The sequence below is a fragment of the Genypterus blacodes genome, unplaced genomic scaffold, assembly GCF_046128005.1.
Source record: "Genypterus blacodes isolate CSIRO-AG114 ecotype Tasmania unplaced genomic scaffold, CSIRO-AGI_Gbla_v1 ptg000062l_1, whole genome shotgun sequence".
Taxonomy (NCBI): Eukaryota; Metazoa; Chordata; class Actinopteri; order Ophidiiformes; family Ophidiidae; genus Genypterus; species Genypterus blacodes.
The window spans coordinates 748,047-767,711 of record NW_027466874.1 but is presented as its reverse complement, the minus strand read 5'-3'; the positions used below and the strand labels follow the sequence as shown (position 1 = coordinate 767,711).

Below are 19,665 nucleotides of genomic sequence, written 5' to 3'. Positions count from 1 at the left end.
TCAGATGTAAAGAAGGACGGCTTCCTCTCATTCATGCTTACGAGCTCCACAGCACGCAGGAAGTGTGTTTGCTGCAGAATGAAGCTGGTGAATCAAACGCTCGGTTATCACAAACACCGATGACATCACGCAGGCAGGAGAGAGGAAGAGGTCGGCCGCTCTTTCCGCCTCCCTGACTTCTAAAAGACTGATTAGATCACATTTCCACACACATGGAACAGAGTCATTAAAGGCCACAAACAGGCAAGACGAGGATACACACACCAGATGAAGGAGTAGGATGAGGGCTTGAAAACATTGACAAACAAGGTCTCAACACAGTCTTTACGACACAATCACTGACTCTGCATGTTGAGTCATAAAGTTGCATCAGTCTGAGCAGATGATCGGAGGAGATAATAACTTTATTTTGGGGAAAATCAAACAAATTCCTCGAAATTTTGAGCATGACACCAAGTGAACACATGAATCAGACACTTTAGTCACTCTAACTCACAGCACTTTGAGCCATTAGCTTGGCGACAACATCCGGCGTGACCTTTAACCTCTGGGCTGGGTGATTCCCGTAAGTTATTCAACTTTTAGCTGGCGAGACAAACAGCCGAGGGATGTGAACCCCTCAGGGCGGGTTTGGATCCCATGTATCAGCAGGATCATAAATGTGTGTTGAGTCCAGAGCATGACGCAAACACACAGAGGAGGCACCAGAACCAGAACAAACCAACCAAGAACCCAGAACCCGACAGAGACTCGACCCAATCATACCACAGGGCTCTGACTCTGAGCTTTCCGTGGCTCGATGATTCCAAGCCCAGCTTGGTGCGCCGCAGACCCGACAAGAAGGCAGCAGAACACACACACACACACACACACACACACACACACACACACACACACACACACACACACACACACACACACAAATGATCGGTAACCATAATCACCATTCACCATCATCCTCATCAGTAACAATTATGCCCCAGTCAAAGTCCTTCATGACTGCAGAACCCGACATTCAGAACCCGGCCAGAGCCCCACGTGTCCATTAGACAACAACATTGAGTGAATATTTGGGTCTTTGGGTCACCCGAGGCTCTGGGTCTGGGTCGCCCCCCCCCACAATCCCCCAACTGTCTGTCACACACATGACGGCAGTGGCTCAGTGGGTAGAGCTTTATCTTGGGAACAGGAGGGTTCAAGTCCCTGTTGAGGTGCCCCTGAGCAAGGCACCAAACCCTCAATTGCTCCCCCCTCTGTAGTGGGTGGTAATGTAAGTCGCTTTGGATAAAAGCGTCTGCTAAATGATCGTAATGTAATGTAAATGTAATTTTCAAGTCCATGAATTGCAATTAAAGTGGATAAGAAAACGTATCCATTATACCCTGTGTGTGTGTGTGTGTGTGTGTGTGTGTGTGTGTGTCTGGAAACACCGGTTACAAAAATCGCACGGTCAAATATGTCAGTCTGTTTATTTCCTGCAGGATGTATGAATGTGTGAATGTTCTGCTGATGTTGTGAATGGAACATGAAGCTCCTCCTCTTCCTCCTCCTCTTCCTCCTCCTCTTCTTTGAGCCTCTTCCTGTAAACACACTCTCACCTTTATGAGTGAACGATCACGTGGGCGGAAGATCAAAACACTCACGCGTTTCCCTTCCAGAGAGATGAGACACAAGGACGTCATGAAGGTCATGTGACGAGCAGAGGAGCTGAAAATAACTACAGCTCACGCAGGTGTACATACCTCCACCAAGGCTGAGCAGATCATCACATTAGACACAAACTGACAAACCAACACACTGTAGATTCAGTTCCAACATTTGTACTACCACACATACAGCTGTCAGGGACGCGTCACCTGTGACAAACTTCACACGTAACAAACTTATACAGGTGAAGTTTAGTGCCAAATAAACCAAAATTATTGGAGGCAATAGAAAAAGCAAATGTTTTGTAATCTAGAAAACCTAGTTAGGCTCAAATTGGTCTGGAAGTGTGTGAGCAGACCCCAATGCATGCTGGGAAAAAAATTAAAAGTCAAAAGTCACAGTCCAAAACAGAAAACAGCGCCACCATCAGGCCACCCGACAACAAAGTTTATGGGTTCTTCCCTGGACCGTGACCAACCTGGCAACCATGATGCTTCAGCGAGAGACTGAACACAGTCAGACTGACAGATGAAGAACACGTTGGTGTTTCTGGGGGTTTGATTCTCACACGTTGTCCTCAGATAACCTCTACACATACACGAGGCGAGGGGGCGTGGCCCGTCTGCTCTGCCTGACTGACTGACTGACTGAACCAGGCCACCACATCGCTGTCTGCTGGCTCATCCTGGGATGCGACAACACCCTCCTTTCCGTTCCATCTCGATTAACGGCCCACACCGCCAGACTCACCTCCCCGCCCCAAACACACACCCTGAACACACCCTAAACACACCCTAAACACACCCTCTCTCTCCTCTCTTAAAACCAGACAGCGAAAACAGAATCTACACAGATGAATGGGTTAAGTCTGTTTTGACACACACACACACACACACACACACACACACACACACACACACACACACACACACACACACACAGACACGCACGCACGCACACAAATTAGTCAAATGTTATTCATCATCTTCTTAACTGATGAGAAACTGAAGCTTAAACAGTTATTAATTGATTTCTTGATGTTTTATGTGAAAGGAATGAGGGCAGAACATTGAACCTGCTGCCAAAAGCAATTGAAGATTTAATTTAAATTTTTTGAATACGTCTGAATGAGGTCAATACTTTTTCTCCATCAAACATCTCCGGGGAGTGCGACAACACAACAAAACACGATGTCAGCACCTGAACTTCACGAGCATCTCTCTCTCTCTCTCTCTCTCTCTCTCTCTCTCTGTCTTTTTCTCTCTCTCCTCTCAGATCTGTGTCTCATCCCTCATTCCTACCCACTTGTTGGGAGTTTGGGGTCAAGGCTCTCTAGGTTGTGTCACAGAGTAACAGCAGCACTTCTGTGTTTCTCAGTGGAAGCAGGAACAGGAAATTCAGTACATGAATTAGAAGTTAATATACGGTTTGAAATGATTGACGTCTTTAGTAAGCGGCCGTATGATAAGAGAACTAAAGTACAATGTATTTTCTTAAACTTCGAGAAAATCAAGTACACTATGAGGAGCCACACTGATCAGTTCTATCAGAGATGGCAACCGTTTCTCTCTTACTTCACAGATCAACAGGCTAACCAGTGACTGATTACCAAAACACTGAACAGTTCCTTTTTATTTTTTTCATTTTATTTTATATCCCAGGCGGGCCAGGACGGGGTTGTATGGATGTGGGGTAGGGATGGGTTTCGGGGTGGGATGTCCTCTCTTTGTTTTTGTTTTGTTTCTCTCTTCTCTCCTTCTCTTTACTACAGACTATGATGCAATTTGTACGAGCCTACATTGGTGTTTGACATCATCCTGTAAAAACTATATCCCTATGACATCATTGCAATTTCAATCTACTTGTATTCTACCTCAGGGTCTTCGTAGAAAGTTTAACAACAACAATAGTAATAATAATACAGCCTTCCTTCTTTCTTTCTCTCTCCTCTTCCCCCTCTTTCTGTATAAAAAATGATTTCCAAAATATCCTACAATTGTATGCGCAATGTCATGTAAAATGTTTGCTTCATTAAAAAAAAATGAGAACTGAAGTGTCAGGGTGCATGTACTGTATTTCTGGGGACTGTTCGCAATCCCTTCTTTAGTTTACTTCATTACTTCATTCATGCATATATGGAAGCAAACTGGAGCGCCTGGAGGAAACCTGTGCAGGGTCTGAACCCAGGTCCTTCCGGCTGCCACCAGTCTCTGCTCAAATACAAACAAAACAAGCAAACGGAATCTTTTCTCTCGTTTTATTATTGAACGGCACAGAGGAAATAAACAATCAGTTTCAATCTTCAACGAGCAGCAGATGAGACGGACGAGTGGCTGGGAGTCTCTGAGGGGATTGACCCAGAACCTTCTCAAAACAAGCAAGTTACATTTGCACAGCCTGACTCTTTACAATCAGGCAGTTATAAGATTAATATGACGCAGCGTGATTCATGCAGGAGGGGAACAGAGCAGAGAGATGGACTCACACTGAGCTCATGTTCCATCTGGTGAACATAGAAAGGGAAGCTGCACCAGGTGAGGACTAAAGGATGGAGTGATCAGAGATCTGTGTGAATGACACGGACACGAGGAGATAAAGAGCGTGAGATGGTACAACAGTAGATTCAGTGGAGGAGGACAACATCTTCCTCGTCTTCATCTCTTCACAGGCTGCATAGAGTAGGACTGGAAGCAGGTGAGCTGCAGCTGCATGCTGCTCTTAAACTTGTTCATCAGCTCCTCCACTAACCTGGAGAAAGAGGGACACACGGCAAATAAACCTTTAAAAAGATGAGATGTCTGACCCAAACGGCAACAAACATCCTGTGACCACACATTACAAAGTAAATATACCAACATATCATCATGTTCTCACACACAAATACATATAAAATACACAACAGGGGTTGAGAAAGTTCCACTGAAAATCCTAATTCAGTAATTTGTACTTTTGTAGTCCTTTGTAGTATTTTCAGTGTGTATGTTGTGTCAGACTCACTTCTTATCTGTTCCACTGTGCAGCGGGGGAAGCGCGTCCAAGGCCAGTTTGAAGCTGCCGCTACAATGACACGCAAAGTTACAACTTTTACAAACAGCACATGAACGCATCATCTATTAAAACCAAAAAATGAGAACAACAAAGAATTCATGCAAAACGTAGACATGTGGGCCCGCGTAACTCCCCCCCCCCCCCGGGCCCCTCTTCCCCACACACACACACACACACCCACACACAGGCAGCAGAACCAGATTACTTTCACTTCCTTTCCCTAAACCACCATGGGACATAAATAGGGATCGTACTGAGGGATGTGTGACTGCTAAGATTTATGTCTGTGACATTCAGTACCATAAATCACTGGGCACATGCTGTGTGTGTGTGTGTGTGTGTGTGTGTGTGTGTGTGTGTGTGTGTGTGTGTGTGTGTGTGTGTGTGTGTGTGTGTGTGTTTGTGTGTGTGTGTGTGTGTGTGTGTGTGAGTGTGTGTGTGTATACACATTATTCTGCATGTGTGTGTGCCACTCACTTGCTCTCGGCGTTGAGGTAGGCACCTATGGCGTCTCTCAGAGAGCAGAGCTCCAGACGAGCCTGAGGACGATGCAGGAGAGTAGAAGACATTAAGTTGGTTGGTTTGTGTTCATGTGTGTCAACATCAGCCCACATATGAACCTGATTGGTTGAGAGTACCCAGGTGTTAATGCAAAGCGTACAGTGGAATTAAATCCACCCGCGTGTTAACGTCACCATCGTTCACCAACGTTGTTGAACGTTGTCATAGTGAAGTTGTGTTTTTGTGTTAACAGCTTCATACTCCTGGAGGTGAACAGCGTCACAGCAGTGACCGCATGAGGAGAACACATGCTTATGAAAGGTGTGAATATATATCCTGTGATCAGACGACCTCATCTACTTAACATCTATCACATTTCAAAAACATTAGATTGATTTTCGATGCATTTGTTATGGGTGTAGAATATAAATGATCCCCAGGCAGAATCAATAAAAAGGAGAAGATGAAAGGGACTTCCAGGTTCCTTGCTGCAAAGTGTGGACCTTGCCCCTCTATGAGGAGGTAGAGTAGCTCTGTAAAGTTTAGCTGGGCTATAGAGCGTCACAATTCCTTTACAAGAAAACTGACAGGAGAGGACAAAAGAGCCAAACCAAACTTTACGAGCTGACACATTTCAGGCTTCTTTACTAAGTGTGATGTTTCTCAGTTCTGTTTTCAGTTTAAGGTTAAGCAGCTAAATCAGGACATGCTGAGCGATCTCCGCTCCACATTTACCGCTGCAGGTCTCCTGAGAAGACAATGTATTATGCGCGATGCTGACCGCCAGGCTGAGCTCCAAGGAACCAAAACTATGCAGACAGTGTAGAAGTAGCTTGGGTGTAAAATGGACCACAGAGTTCAGGAGTCCAGAGACCAAAGTAAGCAGAAACATCAATGACGTGACAGAGATGTGCGTGGATGTCGAGCGACCGAGGACGCAAACACACCGATCAGCAGAAACCTGGCAAATGTCAGAGTGGTCACGTGAAGACGATGGCGTGACGACTCGGACAAGGACGAGACTTATGTGATAAAGTCGCGCGTGCTAATGTGCTCACTGTGAGCTGTCAGTAGTGTTATTAGAAACAAACAGGTACATTCCCATCCAGAGCCACAGTTGGGGGTCGTATTATGAGTCAGGGTCTCCTTATGAGTGTCCAACTGAGCATGAGCGTTTACCTGCAGGGCCCCGTTCTTACTGAACGACGACACGCATTGCATGAGACGGCTCATCTCATCTGCAACTGACTCAACGATTTTCGAAAGAACCCTGGGAACCAGATCCTTAGAGACGGTGAAGACCTGCGAGGCACAGAGGAGGAGGAGGAGGAAGAGGGGGAGGGGGGCATGAGATATACTCAGGTATTGAGATGTCTCTCGTCTTCGCAGGTGCAAAGAACAAAGGAAGACTAATGAACGTTGATGTTGATTGTCGTACCTCAGCGTGAACTGCGATGATGTTGACCAGAGCTTCTTTGAGGTAATTCCTCACACCTGAAGGGGCAGAGAGCAACAATCAATACAGCTGACATGTTCTGTGATTCTCCTTTGAATTATTGCCTGAATTATTGATTATCACTTGTACATCGGAATGGTTTATTAGGCCCGACACCAAAGGTTTCTTTATATCTTTAATATCCTTTGCACTCCACTCATACTGTGTAATAATGTTACCATGGTGATATTTGTACATTCAGTGATTTGTGCAGCATTAAGTACAAAATACACAGCACGGAATCACGGTGTATCCCATAATAATCCTCGTCCAAGCAAGTAAACACTCATCTCCTGAGAAACAAACATTACATCAGACACGCGCGATGTCTAGCAGAGTAACGACTCGACCCACACGGATCCGAAGGACTGGAAGTGGATTATGTGATTTCTTGAAGCGCTCACACACCTACAAGTATTGTTCCACTAAAAGTAAGACAAGTGAAAGTATCATATCCTAGAACTGCGGTCTAGCAGTCCAAAACGTTCCTCTTTCACATGAAGGCCAAAACATGAGAACACACGCACACACACACACACACACGCCCACAGTGGCAAACCAGCGGAAGGGCCCGACTTTCGCTGCGTTTGGAGGCTTCAGACCTGCAGCCACGTCTGAGAACTCAAGTCAGCGCAGCGATCCTGCACACATTCGAGCGCTGCCTCACATCCTGTGCTAAGGTAAACCACATATACGCATTTAAGTTTCACCTGGGCTTGGAGAGCATCTGGTGAGCTTAAAGCCACACACACACACACACACACACACACACACACACACACAGTTGGCATCTCATAACATTGAGCAATCAAAGCACCCTCAGGCTGAGAGGGTGGAGGAGAGAGGCCTGAACCATCATTTCCCTGGTGATTGCAAAGCCACAGACTTAAGACCTGACACACACACACACACAGCAGCACCGATCATGGTTGCTGTGGGCTCTCTCAGCTCCTCCCCCTTCTTACTCAATGAGACACAGCTATGAAGAAGGTGTACAGATGAGTTCAGCGAGCGAGCTCATGCCATTAAAGCAGGGGGGGGGGGGACCTCTGGCCCGCAAGGTCGTTTGATCCGGCCCGCGAGACAATTTTGGCTTTTTCGATGACGGCATATAAATAATGATACTGTGATCATTCATGTATTTTCATTTAGAACTGATACGGCTCTACAATCTCTGTTAAAACCAATACAAAATGTTTTCCACAGTCTTGTAGCGCTCATTATGCAACAAATCATTGAATAAAATGAATCAGATGAAGTCCTCCGCAAGTGATTGGGCATAAATGAAAATACAGCCCAGTGAACTCATAAAATACCAAGTGAAAGTGTTTCCCAGCTGAGATTCAGGTCTGGGAGTCCAGGAGTTGAGTACCTGTAGGAGTCTGACAGTCTCTCCAGTCAAAGTATCCGGCGTAGATCCCAGGCTCCAGAGAGCCGGCGATGGGGTCGGCCCGTCTCTCGATGTATTCATCAAAGAGCTTCTGATCCAGCTCCCGCACGGCGTTCACACTCACCTGGACACACGCAGACAGACAGACATGAGAGATAGACAGGCAGACAGACGCTTTAGCTTTTAATGTTTCACATATAACAGAGATTAGAATAAGTCTTTTCTCTCGCAACTCAAAACCAAACTATAAAGCCATTTTAATAAGATTCATGCTGAGGGGTGGAACCATGATGGTGTGTGTAAGTAACTGTAAGTGAAAACGCAGTAAAATTAGAGCGCAGGTTCTCCCGTTGACACAAAATGAGTTCAGTATAACAAGATCTACTCAGACGAGGTTTTACCAAGAATCCTTCATCATTCCAACAGCAATTTTTTTACAATAACGTGTTCAGATAAACACTAGTAACACACTTATCTTTCAACTGATGACGTCTCTTTATATATGATCAATTTGAACTTTATGTTCCTGTAACATGGCACTATTGACACTCTGAGTCACGCCAGAGACCTTTCTGTTACACTGTGACAGACAATGCAGCTCCTTTAGTGTTCACTCATGAATCATTACATACATGTTGAATAACGTCGCGTTTAATCTCTGTCATCTTGATGCATTTCGGTTCTTCACCTGATCTTACTGGAAGGCCAACTGAACCCTTTTATTTGCTTTGTGATTCAACTATTAGTCATAACATGCAAGTGTGTGTGTGTGTGGCACAGAGCTTCCAAACCGGCAACCTTTGCAGAGAGGAGCAAAGCCTCAGCTCTGCTCAGAAGGAGCCTGTGTCACCTCTTTGGCTCGCTCACCCGCGTTATCTTCTCTGTGCCCGTGAAGCCGTGCTTCTCAAAGTGATGGGCCAGGTTCAGGAAGGTGTGTCTGTCCAGGTACTGGCAGTTACTCAGGAGGATCAGGAGGCGCTGCTCCTACACACACACGCACGCACGCACACACACAAGTACAAACACACCCAGAGGAAGTCTTTAGGTATTATATATATATTATATATATTTTCTAATCTTATGCTTCTGTAGGTACACAAAGAAGGTTAACTACAGAATAAAAATGATGTGATCACGTGGATTATACTCATAAATATAGAATAAAAAGTCAGAGACAAGACATCTGACAAAGAGGCATTTGCAGTGTTGATGCTTCCTGTGAGGTATTTTCATGTTTAAATGGAAAGAACTTGTCACAACTACTGACAGCAACACACCATTATTGAGGTGACGTAAACACACCAGCGTCTATTTACACACAGACCACATGTGATGATTTCCAGTTGGCAATCTCATCAAACAAACTGTGTACATCACCAGAATCATGAGTGTGAACTCGGTCAAGCTGCGCTCCGCAATCTGGGTGCATCGCCACGGCTACACATCACAGGTTTGGGGGAAAACCCACCTGCAGCTTGCTCCATTTCCCTTTACCAGAAGCTCTCTGCACCCTTCTCTCCCTCCTTCTCCTCCTCCTCCCCTGCATTTAACCCCCTTCACTAACATCTCAAACAACTTACAGGAAATGAGGACGTATCTGCTACATGTCCACAACCAGGAAACAGCCTGATAACATTTGTGGTTTGAATGTGAAGTACAAAGCCTACGCTTTGGTGACGCTGCCACTCGCCAAATGTTTCAGGTATATTAATGCTCAACACTTTCAGAGAAATAATGAAGAAATGGGTTGGCTTACAGACGTTGGACTGAACCCTTCTTGAACAGCGGAGAACCGGTCCGGAGAGGCCAGTTCCACTGAAATACTGCCAGCACACAGCAGAGACACACACATGGTTACATACTTCAACATACAAGATGACATACTGACAGAAAGAGAAACTGCAGTCAGGAATCCAAATACTTACTGAGATGTTTCAGTGTCTCCATCTGTCTTTGTGCTCAGCTGCTCCAAGCAATTAATGAAAACCTGTATTAAACACACAAACACGTCTGTCAGGTACGATAAGGGAAACACTGCAGTGTAACAGTGTAAAGAACACAAATACTTAATGCTTCACCGCTGAAGCCCAGAGGGACAAATGTGACTTTATGACACTGTCCGAATATTTCCTGTTCAACTGAGCTCATTCTGACAGTCAGCGTTGATTAAGCATACATCCTTACTCAGGTGTATAAATCTGGGAGGTTATTCAGCCTGAGTAGCAAAACTGAGACTGAGAATACAACTGAAAGACTGACAGACTCAATAAAAGGTGTTCAGTGCTTTCATATCAGTGTTTGTGTACATGTGAGTCGGCTTCAGAGGAGAGCAGACCTGCAGCTCTGTTTACTGCCCTGCCTCTCTGTGAAGCTCTATTCCTGGGTCAGAGGAGCTTGATGCTCTGATAAAGGCTTTACCACGCTGGCTTTCATGCTTCCTCTGGACAGGACAGTAACTACCACCCTTGTATTCTGTCTGTGTTTGTTATGTTTTCGCATCATATATATCTTCTAAAATGAAACCAAACCCTGGCATCAAATCCACTCCGCCTAAACCTGCTTAAGTTTACAACCATATCTACTGAAACAGAATATCTGGTCTGGGCTCCAGGCCGACATGAGAATGACCTTCATGATGTCCACGCTGAGCTCTGAGGCTCGATCCTGCGCCTGATCCAGCTGAAGCACCTGCGGACACAAAGTCAGAAGAATCTCAGTTAAAGAAAGCGGAGGGTTTGTTTTTGTTTTCTATGATTGTTCAGCTACAGTTTGCTTATCTCTGCTTTGTCTGTCTGTTTGCCCTTTCAGGAATGATGTTGACCTGAATCTGGTCACACAGTCCCTGATACTGATCAACCTGATATGACTAATAGCTGCTTGTGAATATCTTACGTTAATTTCCCCAGGTTTGGTTTCCAGGGGCTCTTTGAGCGACTGCAGCATCTGGATCATGCACTGTTCAAACCGTGAAGGCTGAAACGCACAAGAGACACAAATTACACCAGGAGAAGCGGCTCAACGGTGAACATACTTGCATTTAACTGAACTCATAACTTCACATAATCAACATGTGCCATGGATTGTTTTCCCCAGATCCATAAGGGTCCAGGTGCCAGATGTCTCCAGAATGTGAAAAAATAAATAAAATTTGACCGAGTTCAGACAGAAATGACCACAAAGTCATGAAATTTGGGAAAGTCACCACTGAATGAATTGTGAACTGGGATTGCACCAGTAAAAGCTTGGTAGTGGTCATCGTTTGACTTCCTTAACATGTCACACGTGCCCGGCCTGAGGTTCTGAGGAGCCCGTCTCATATGTAATGAAACACAGTGCGGCCTGATGCGAAACTATGACCTTACCAAGCTTGTGATCCCTTCGTTATCTACAACCCAGTCCTCCTTCTCAGCAAGTCTCTTCACATCTGTGTGTGGGAAAGCACGAGAATCAGTCAGAAGTACAATCAACTGAGTCAGGGTAACGTCCATTCAGGGCTCCATTACAAGTGAAAACTCGGAAGGAAAACTGAAAATGAAATACAAAAGGACTCTGAATTCTTGAGGCCACATCTTCATGTCACTATGAAGCAGTGTTCAGAGAAAACCAGTCACTCTTCTCCAAATGACCGCAAGTGAAACCGAGCTTGTCTGGTTTTAGTAACACTTTCTCCTTTATTGGGAGTTTCAGCAGCTAAAGGTCAACTGCCCACCAGCAACATGTGCTGCATGTTAGCACCGGCACAAAGGGAATGTGATGGGAATGATCACAAATTGACTTATTACTATTTAGTATTATTTATTTGTCATTTGCTATTATTTTATCTGTCTTACTACAATTATTCTTATTTCAAAAGCGTTTCATTTTGGTTAGTTAAATGTGTGCAGTATAAGTTGTGGCGTCTCCTCTCTCACCGTCTGCCGTGTGCAGCAGCGTGACCATGAGGCAGTGAACCCTCAGGTCCAGCAGCAGGTCCTGGATCACCTGCAGCAGATCGTTTGGGATCTCCAGGGCGGACAGCGCCTCATGACAACCCCTGAAGAGGAAGAGGAGGAGGAAGGCATGAAGGCAACATCTCCTGCATATATGGATTTCACACATGTACACTATCCGGGGTCCGAACCTGACGGTGTGTATGACTTGTGTGAGCCACGGCCCGGTGAGCTCCGTCTTGTTCTCCCAGCCTCCGTAGAGACTCAGCTCCGCTCGTGGCAAGGTGGCGGAGAGCAGGGCGCCGCGCACCAGCCTCACCAGCCGGTTGGTCAACTCCTCGATCATTCTCTGCAGACAAACACAGCATGGTGAGAGTGTGTGTGCTTTCTAAAGCCTGTAAAGTCCAGAGAAACAGCAGTGATGCCCCCTACTTTAAAGTCGTTCTGCCTCTGTCTGGCATTCTTCTTGGATTTTTCTACCTGTCCGGATTTCTCTCCGGTCTGCAGTGGAAACAAAAGAAACAAAAGTTAGCGCCCACGCGTCTGAATATCAAGCCACTGTGCATCGCTTTCATCTCTTTTATGTGGAAGAAAACCTAAAAACAAGTGAAGCATGTCCTCCTTCACAGAGCCGTACAATAACAGCAACGCCAGCTGCTCTGGAACAGCGACGGCCTTCCAACATAAAATGATTCTCTACATTACAAGAACGCATCAGGTCCAACTGTAGTTACCATCATGTCTTATTTAGTTTGATGACTTTCAGTAATAATGTCACCTTTAAGTCAAAGTAAGGAAATAAAAGTAAGACATATATATGGATGCAATTAATAGGATGTAGATGTAGATTAGAGTATGAGGACGGTTGATGATAAGCAGGCTTAGGTGTCAACGTAATAATAATGATCAACGTCTGTCATTTGGAGTAAGCATACTTCCATTTAAGTCTATTCCAATCACATTACAGTGTTTACCTGACATTTGAAATATTACAAAATCTCTTTGTTGTCTCGATTGGAGTGTAAAGTAAAGTCTAACCTCGCTGAAGAGGCTTCCATTGACATAAGAGATCCAAAGCTTCCAGAAGTTGGGGAGTTGACCGATCACCACGTCCGACAGCTTCTCCACGAACTGAACCTGCTGCGGGGTTTCAAAGCGCCAGTCTGGAACACGGACACACACACACACACAGACAGAGGGTAAGACCTGGGGGAAAGGCTGATGTATCTCTCTAGTAGCTACTGCACTCTCAGGAAAAAGTGCCGCTTGTCTCCATAGAGTTCGATCAATCAGCTTTGTCTTTTTTGACGAAATAATGCCGTTTCTGAAAGTAGTTTGTCAACATTCACTGACCACTTACACTAACATTCTGTAGACAATACAAGTTAAACACAATGCTGACTTTAAATGACCAAATAGTGCGAATGTGTAATTTCCAACTTCACACCATGCTTGTACTGTAAGAAAGATCAACCAATAAAATGACTGACATGACACTGCTGTGACTTTGATAAGAACACAATGGATTGTCAAAGTTATTACACAAGATCAAAGCATATGTGCAGTAAAGCAGAAGGCCACAGGTGTGTGTGTGTGTGTGTGTGTGTGTGTGTGTGTGTGTGTGTGTGTGTGTGAGTGTGGAGGGACACTTACTGCTGGGTCTTGGCGTGCGCAGGCTGCCCCCCCTCTTCAGAGAGGCGGTGTGGCCGAGCCTGCTGAGGGCCGACGGACGCGCATCCCCCTCCAGGTCCAGAGCGACGGCTCCGGCGCCCACTGAGAGACGGGAGAGAGCGAGAGATGAGAATGGAACTCCAAAAAGGAAAAGACAAACACACACTTCAGATATCAAATAATCAAATCAACCATTTTCATAATTCCACATTCCTCAATAAGCCAAGCAGGCTTTCACACCAAACAATCCTCCGCTGCCCCCTCGCCGTTTCTTTATTTGTGTTTTGATCCGTCTCACCCGGAGCTGGGGAGAACGCCCCGTTGTTTGCAGGGTGAGGAAAGAGAGCTGTGTGCTTTGGGAGATCTGGGGTGAAGCGGGTTTACGAAGGCCAAACTGCAGGCTCGGTTACAGCTCATCCTAATCTGCAGCTCGAGAGGCTAACCTCCACTAGATGGCGACGGGGAGCTGTACAGCAAGGACAAGCAATCGGGTGCTTCTGCAGCTATTGACATAAGTTAAGTGTGCTACATTCGTGAGATGCATTTATGTGTTGCGGAAATTATGAGAGTTCAAATTAGAAATGAAAGTAAAATAGTGAAGCGCAGAGCGGAGATATGACTTTTTACTACGCTGAAAATGTATCTTGCGAGAAGTTCCTGCAACTGTGCACGACGCCTACATGTAGTTTGTCTAAACGAAGGGAGAAGAATGGCCACATTTCCAAAACATGTGTCACACACACACTCTCGCGCCTGTGAGTCACCGGCGCGCAAACACACACTCTCTCTGTGTGTGAGAGAGTGAGCTGCTGAGAAATCCCCCGACAGGAAAGCAAACGTGGTCGAGCCGACACACAACAGAGCGATCCAGGCTCCAAATGTAAGGAAATTCTAAACTGAGTCAGATTAACTGGTAAACACACAAAGCTGGAACACGTGCACACAAACACACACGCACACGCACGCACACACACACACCACATGGAGGCTGAGCTCTGAGTGATGTTTTCCTCCTTTTATGAGGATGAGAGCTGCTGTTGATCCAGGTGTCAAGTGAACCCTTAGCGTGTGTGTGTGTGTGTGACTGCCAGGATTTCTGGTATGCTGAGAAGTCTGAAGATTAGAATATAGGAACTTCTTGATGTGTATTTGTATGTGTGTGTGTCTAAGTGTGTACCAGCTCTGCTCACTTCCTCCTCAGGTCTGAAGCATCTCTGCAGCTTGGATGATTTCCTGTTCTCCAAAGGGTCACGAACCCTGACCACACACACACACACACACACACACACACAACCATCTATTTCTTACATTTCAAAACCGGATTAAAAAGTAAAGCCAGCTGCTTGTTTACATATTCTGAGCTGCTCTTGACATCAGAACGTTTACAGTAAACTGCAGTGAGATCTTGTTGTAGTAAACAGCAGAATCTGACAGAGAAGCTCGTCAGTTTCCTAAATAAATAAGGATTTTCAGTAAAACTGCATCAAAAATAGGCAGAAATAGCCCGAATTTCACTTTTAAAACGAGAGGCTTGTTCTAAAATCTGTGTGAAACTTGATAATGAAAACTGAAAACAATGAGTCTTCACTAGCCCCCCCCCACACACACACGCTAACACACACGCGCCCTAATTGAAGTGCGCGAATTAACACGTCGGTCCCTCCCCGGAGTTTGATCCGCCGAGACAAAAATCACAACCGCATGTTTGCCGGTGCAGCGCGGGAACACTGGGAGCTCTGTAATCGTTCACTGACAAACCTATTTTCCTACGAACAAAATTTCTCGCTAATTGTATTGACACTGGCAGAAGAAGCGCCGCTCAGGAAATAAAGAGCGCCGCGGCTCGTAATTGAATTGGGCAGAGTCAGATTGCAGCGCCGGGCCGCGGCGGCGAGTGTTTAGACATACGGAAGCAACTTGCGCCGCTTCGCTCGCTCGCAGGGGAAACTCAGGCTCCGGGGGTTTTTTGTTTCAACAAAGACGGATGGGCCCGATTCACGTTTAAGGCAATTTAAAGGGTAATTAACAGAATCATAACTATTTCGCTGCGACCTTTGACCCTCATGGTGTGGACTGGAACACAACATAGCGTGAAGCACAAAGTGACATCAGTTACGCAGATGATGCAGTGATTATCCGCGCCACGTGCGACGCATGAGAGTCTGAAGCCAGCGTGAGGCCAGGAGGAAGAGGTGAGAGGATGGTGGTGGGGTCCCAGTGAGGGGAGCACGCTGGCTGGGAGGGGAGGGGGGGTGCGGGGGCGGGTGGATGTGGTTTGGTGATGGTGGATGTGCACAGGCTGCTCTGGCTGAGGGATGTTTCAGGACGTGTCAGTTTCACATTTGGCAGATGATGAGAGCGAGCGTGGAAGAGGGTGTGACAAATAGCTACCAGGTGTGTGTGTATGAGTATGAGTGCTGCAATACATTTCTATCTTATCATGTCATTTCACTCGCAATGGAGGCTTTATACTTGTCCCTTATGCTGAGTTTTAGAGAACAGCTGCATAATACGGCCAGAAAATATGACCAGAATCTTTTGTTTCTGTATGGATTGATGGTGATATACATAGTAGTTCATTCTGCCACAGACAGAGCAGCATCACATCATGGTGTTGGTGTTCACATCACGGCTTTAAGCTGGAGAGTAACGTGCAGCATGACTGAAGTACTAAATTACTTTTTGGAGAATTTCTTTTCCTTTGTGACAATGTAGGATTACTACTGTGGACTCAAAGCACACCTACAACTACATAGAGGCAACACAGGTGTGTGTAACTGCACCTCGTACAGCAGAAATAAGACACATTGACTCTGTCTCATTTTGTTTGATTCTTCAAAGAAACAGGATCTGTGAAAGCGACAGGTTCAAATAATCTCAGACAGATTTTCCTTCATCTAGTTATTTAAATTGATGTGTATTAAGATCCAAAATCGTGTCAAAAAGAGCTGATAAAATGAAGAGTTTGTTGTGCATGTGTGCGTGTGTGTAATTAATATTCTTCATTTTCCGCTAATTTACTCATAATCATGTGCTTCAATTTATATTAAAAACACATTTCACAATTCAGATTATTCTACATTAAGGCTTAAAACATTCTCATTCATTCATGCACGAGCCACACAGGAACTTTAGTCTCTGATTGATTGGTATTGTTTTTTCCATCTTTCTTTTTAATTGTCTTTTAAATGATTTGATGTGTAAAAGTGTTTTAAAGCCTTTGAATTGTCTTTGTGACTGAAGGTTGTGTTGTGTGTGTGTGTGTGTGTGTGTGTGTGTGTGTGTGTGTGTGTGTGTGTGTGTGTGTGTGTGCGTGTGCGTGTGTGTGTGTGTTAGAGATGGGAGGAGGTGAGGACAGAGAGGCTCTCCTGTAACAGGAGTGGAGACGTGAGGCAGCTGTGGCAGAAGTACAGAGTTAAACACAGAGAAAGGGAGGGGTTGTGTGTCGCTGCATTTGTGCAGTTTTCCACACCGGCAATTGTCAGAATAGAGGGTTTGTGTGAAAATCTCCCTCGCTGCCACGTGTTGCTGCGGCGTGGAATGCATTCGTGGACAGCGAGGGGCCATCCCCGACATGATAATCACGATGTGGAGAGGCAGCCAGAGCTGCTCCAGCCAGAGCTGCTCCGGCCAGAGCTGCTCCAGATCCATCAAGCTGAGCCCCGGAAACCACTGTTACCCTTAGCCTTAGACATGTTTACGTTCCAGCCGCTCTGTGTGAAGCAGCCACCCACTCACAATGCACTCTGGATGTATTTGTGTGTGCATTTGTGTAAGTACGGGGTATATATAGGGCTGCGTGTGCGTGTGCGTGTGCGTATGTAAGTGTGGTTGTCGGATCGCTGCTCTTCCTGAGCGGACGGTTTCACATCCACATTTTTCTGCTGGCTGATCTAACAGAGGAACAGCTTAATTGGGGTTAATTGTTCCAATCCATCTGTGAAACTGTGTGTATGTGTGTGTGTGTGTGTGTATATGGTAACATGTCAGGCCCTGAAACCCGAATCCAAAGCCAGCGCTCCCTCGCTTTCATCTTATTCATACATTCATGCAAAAATAAACATGCAGGCCCCTAGCAGAACAGGGGAGGGGGCGAGTGAAAGGGAGAGAGGGACAGAGAGAGAGAGAGAGAGAGAGAGAGAGAGAGATGGAGACGAGGGGGGGATGGGGGAAAGTATAGGTTCAGTACTGGTATGACAAAATCACCATCTGATTCACATGACAAGAACCAGCCTGATATGATTGGAAATGCTAAACAGGGACTTTTTTGGTGTGTGTGTGTGTGTGTGTGTGTGTGTGTGTGTGTGTGTGTGTGTGTTAGTCACCTCTCTGCTCATTGATGAACTCCTCCCTGCAGTTCTGCATCAGCTGCAGGATCCACTTGTGCTGGGCGTAGATGCACTGCCAGGCCGGGTCTCCTGGAGCGTGCAGGTCAGACAGGTACCTACACAAACACAACATACATCAACCAATACACTCATACACACATTCTGATAGATTGGTTGAGTCTTTGTAGCGCCTCCTACTGATAGAAACTGAACTGAACTGAAAAAAACCTTCCAGCCGCCCTGAAAGTACCAACATTCACCACAAGGGGGCTCAGTGCCTCATTCAGTCAATGTAGTCACATGTTGTGAGGTGGGAGGAGCTGTGGAGGCAGGCAGGGGTGCAGCAGGTATGGAGGAGGGAGTCAATTAAGTCTCCTCTGTGATTCCACCCACTTATCAATCCAATGCAGTTTTTACACAGCTGATGAATTCTAGGATTTGATTTGATTTGAAAACATACAATGTCCGACAAGCTGCACTGTGGAGAAGCTTAACACTTTTCAATCAGAGTGGATGGTTAACTTTCAAACCGCTTGATGGATTCTATGTTTGCCAAATGCTCATGTTAGTTTAGAAAACATTGGAGAGATGTATCTCTGTGTTTTCTGACCAGCGAGTGCCTGCACCTCCTCTGCAATCTTGGGCTCTCAGCCTCAGCTTGGCACCGAGTGTCATGGAAAAAGAAGCATGCCGCCGGCTCAGACTCAGCCCCATTAGAGACCGCTGCTGCTTTGAGTCACTTTAGGTCAAACTAAACACTTCCTGCTGATGCTTCACAATAAAAGCCCTCCAGTAGTTCAGTGATGTAGCATCTCATCCTGAGTCCTGGCTACGTACACATTTATGATGGAGACATTCTGTAGTAATTCAAATTAACTGTATTTTTGTTTACCAATTCTGTTGATGTGGTGGATTTGGACATTACAGCACATGTGTTCACTTATAGAGAACACTCTGCCCCATGGTCTTTGTTTAGGTCACATCCACTCTTTCTGCCCTTTCATCAATATTTTGCAATTTTAGTACTTTATTCAATTTATTATGTTGTGTTTTCATTTATTCTAGCGTGTTTTACTGTAATGCTGCAGTGACAGAACAATTCCCCAGTTTAGGATCAATAAAGCAAATCTGTATCTATTCTGACCCAGCGCTTATTTGCCTGTTGGCCCTCTTGAGAATTTTTAGTACAAAAGTCTGTCAAATGAACACTCTAAATCAGAAAAGAAGGGGTATTTTCTCATGCTCTTTGCCAGCAGACCACAAACACTCCTTCTCCCTGTTCTCCATAATCATGGCTCTGGCAGACGTTTATATTCTGGGCATCTCTCAGTGACCTGTGGGATGTGGGATGAGTCACTCCCTGGCCTGTGGCCTGGCTCCCTCTGCTGTCATCCTTTGAACTCTCCTCCCATTTGTTTCTCATTAGGTGCCATCTTTCAAAAGTTTCAGCTTCACAGGCACAGAAACGCGATGCGTACACAAACACGGTCGCATACGTGCACGCGCAAAGACACAACGTTCCCACCCTGCATGTGGAGAGTAAACAGGAGCTGAGTGGGCGATCAGAGCCGAGCCTAATGCGGCTGGATGAAAGATGCTGCCGTGTGGTGGAGAGCTGGTCCCTGTGAGCCTGACAGGTTGGTCTCAACAATAACA

General features: G+C 45.7%; 1 protein-coding gene across 1 annotated transcript in view; it reads right to left on the bottom strand.

The window, feature by feature from the left end:
- Window positions 1-4,093: 4,093 nt before the first annotated feature.
- Window positions 4,094-19,665, bottom strand: part of exoc2 (exocyst complex component 2) — a 39,806-nt gene continuing 24,234 nt past the window's right edge. Inside the window, exons 11-28 of the mRNA XM_076154484.1 lie at window positions 18,007-18,125; window positions 13,664-13,783; window positions 13,049-13,173; window positions 12,443-12,511; window positions 12,202-12,359; window positions 11,993-12,114; window positions 11,444-11,505; window positions 10,974-11,054; window positions 10,710-10,769; window positions 10,007-10,068; window positions 9,838-9,904; window positions 8,949-9,065; window positions 8,064-8,205; window positions 6,635-6,690; window positions 6,376-6,498; window positions 5,173-5,234; window positions 4,645-4,704; window positions 4,094-4,395 (exon numbers count right to left, since the gene is read on the bottom strand). Coding sequence (XP_076010599.1) covers window positions 4,302-4,395; window positions 4,645-4,704; window positions 5,173-5,234; window positions 6,376-6,498; window positions 6,635-6,690; window positions 8,064-8,205; window positions 8,949-9,065; window positions 9,838-9,904; window positions 10,007-10,068; window positions 10,710-10,769; window positions 10,974-11,054; window positions 11,444-11,505; window positions 11,993-12,114; window positions 12,202-12,359; window positions 12,443-12,511; window positions 13,049-13,173; window positions 13,664-13,783; window positions 18,007-18,125 — 1,699 coding nt within the window. The 3' untranslated portion in view covers window positions 4,094-4,301. The remainder of the gene's footprint in view (window positions 4,396-4,644; window positions 4,705-5,172; window positions 5,235-6,375; window positions 6,499-6,634; window positions 6,691-8,063; window positions 8,206-8,948; window positions 9,066-9,837; window positions 9,905-10,006; window positions 10,069-10,709; window positions 10,770-10,973; window positions 11,055-11,443; window positions 11,506-11,992; window positions 12,115-12,201; window positions 12,360-12,442; window positions 12,512-13,048; window positions 13,174-13,663; window positions 13,784-18,006; window positions 18,126-19,665) is intronic.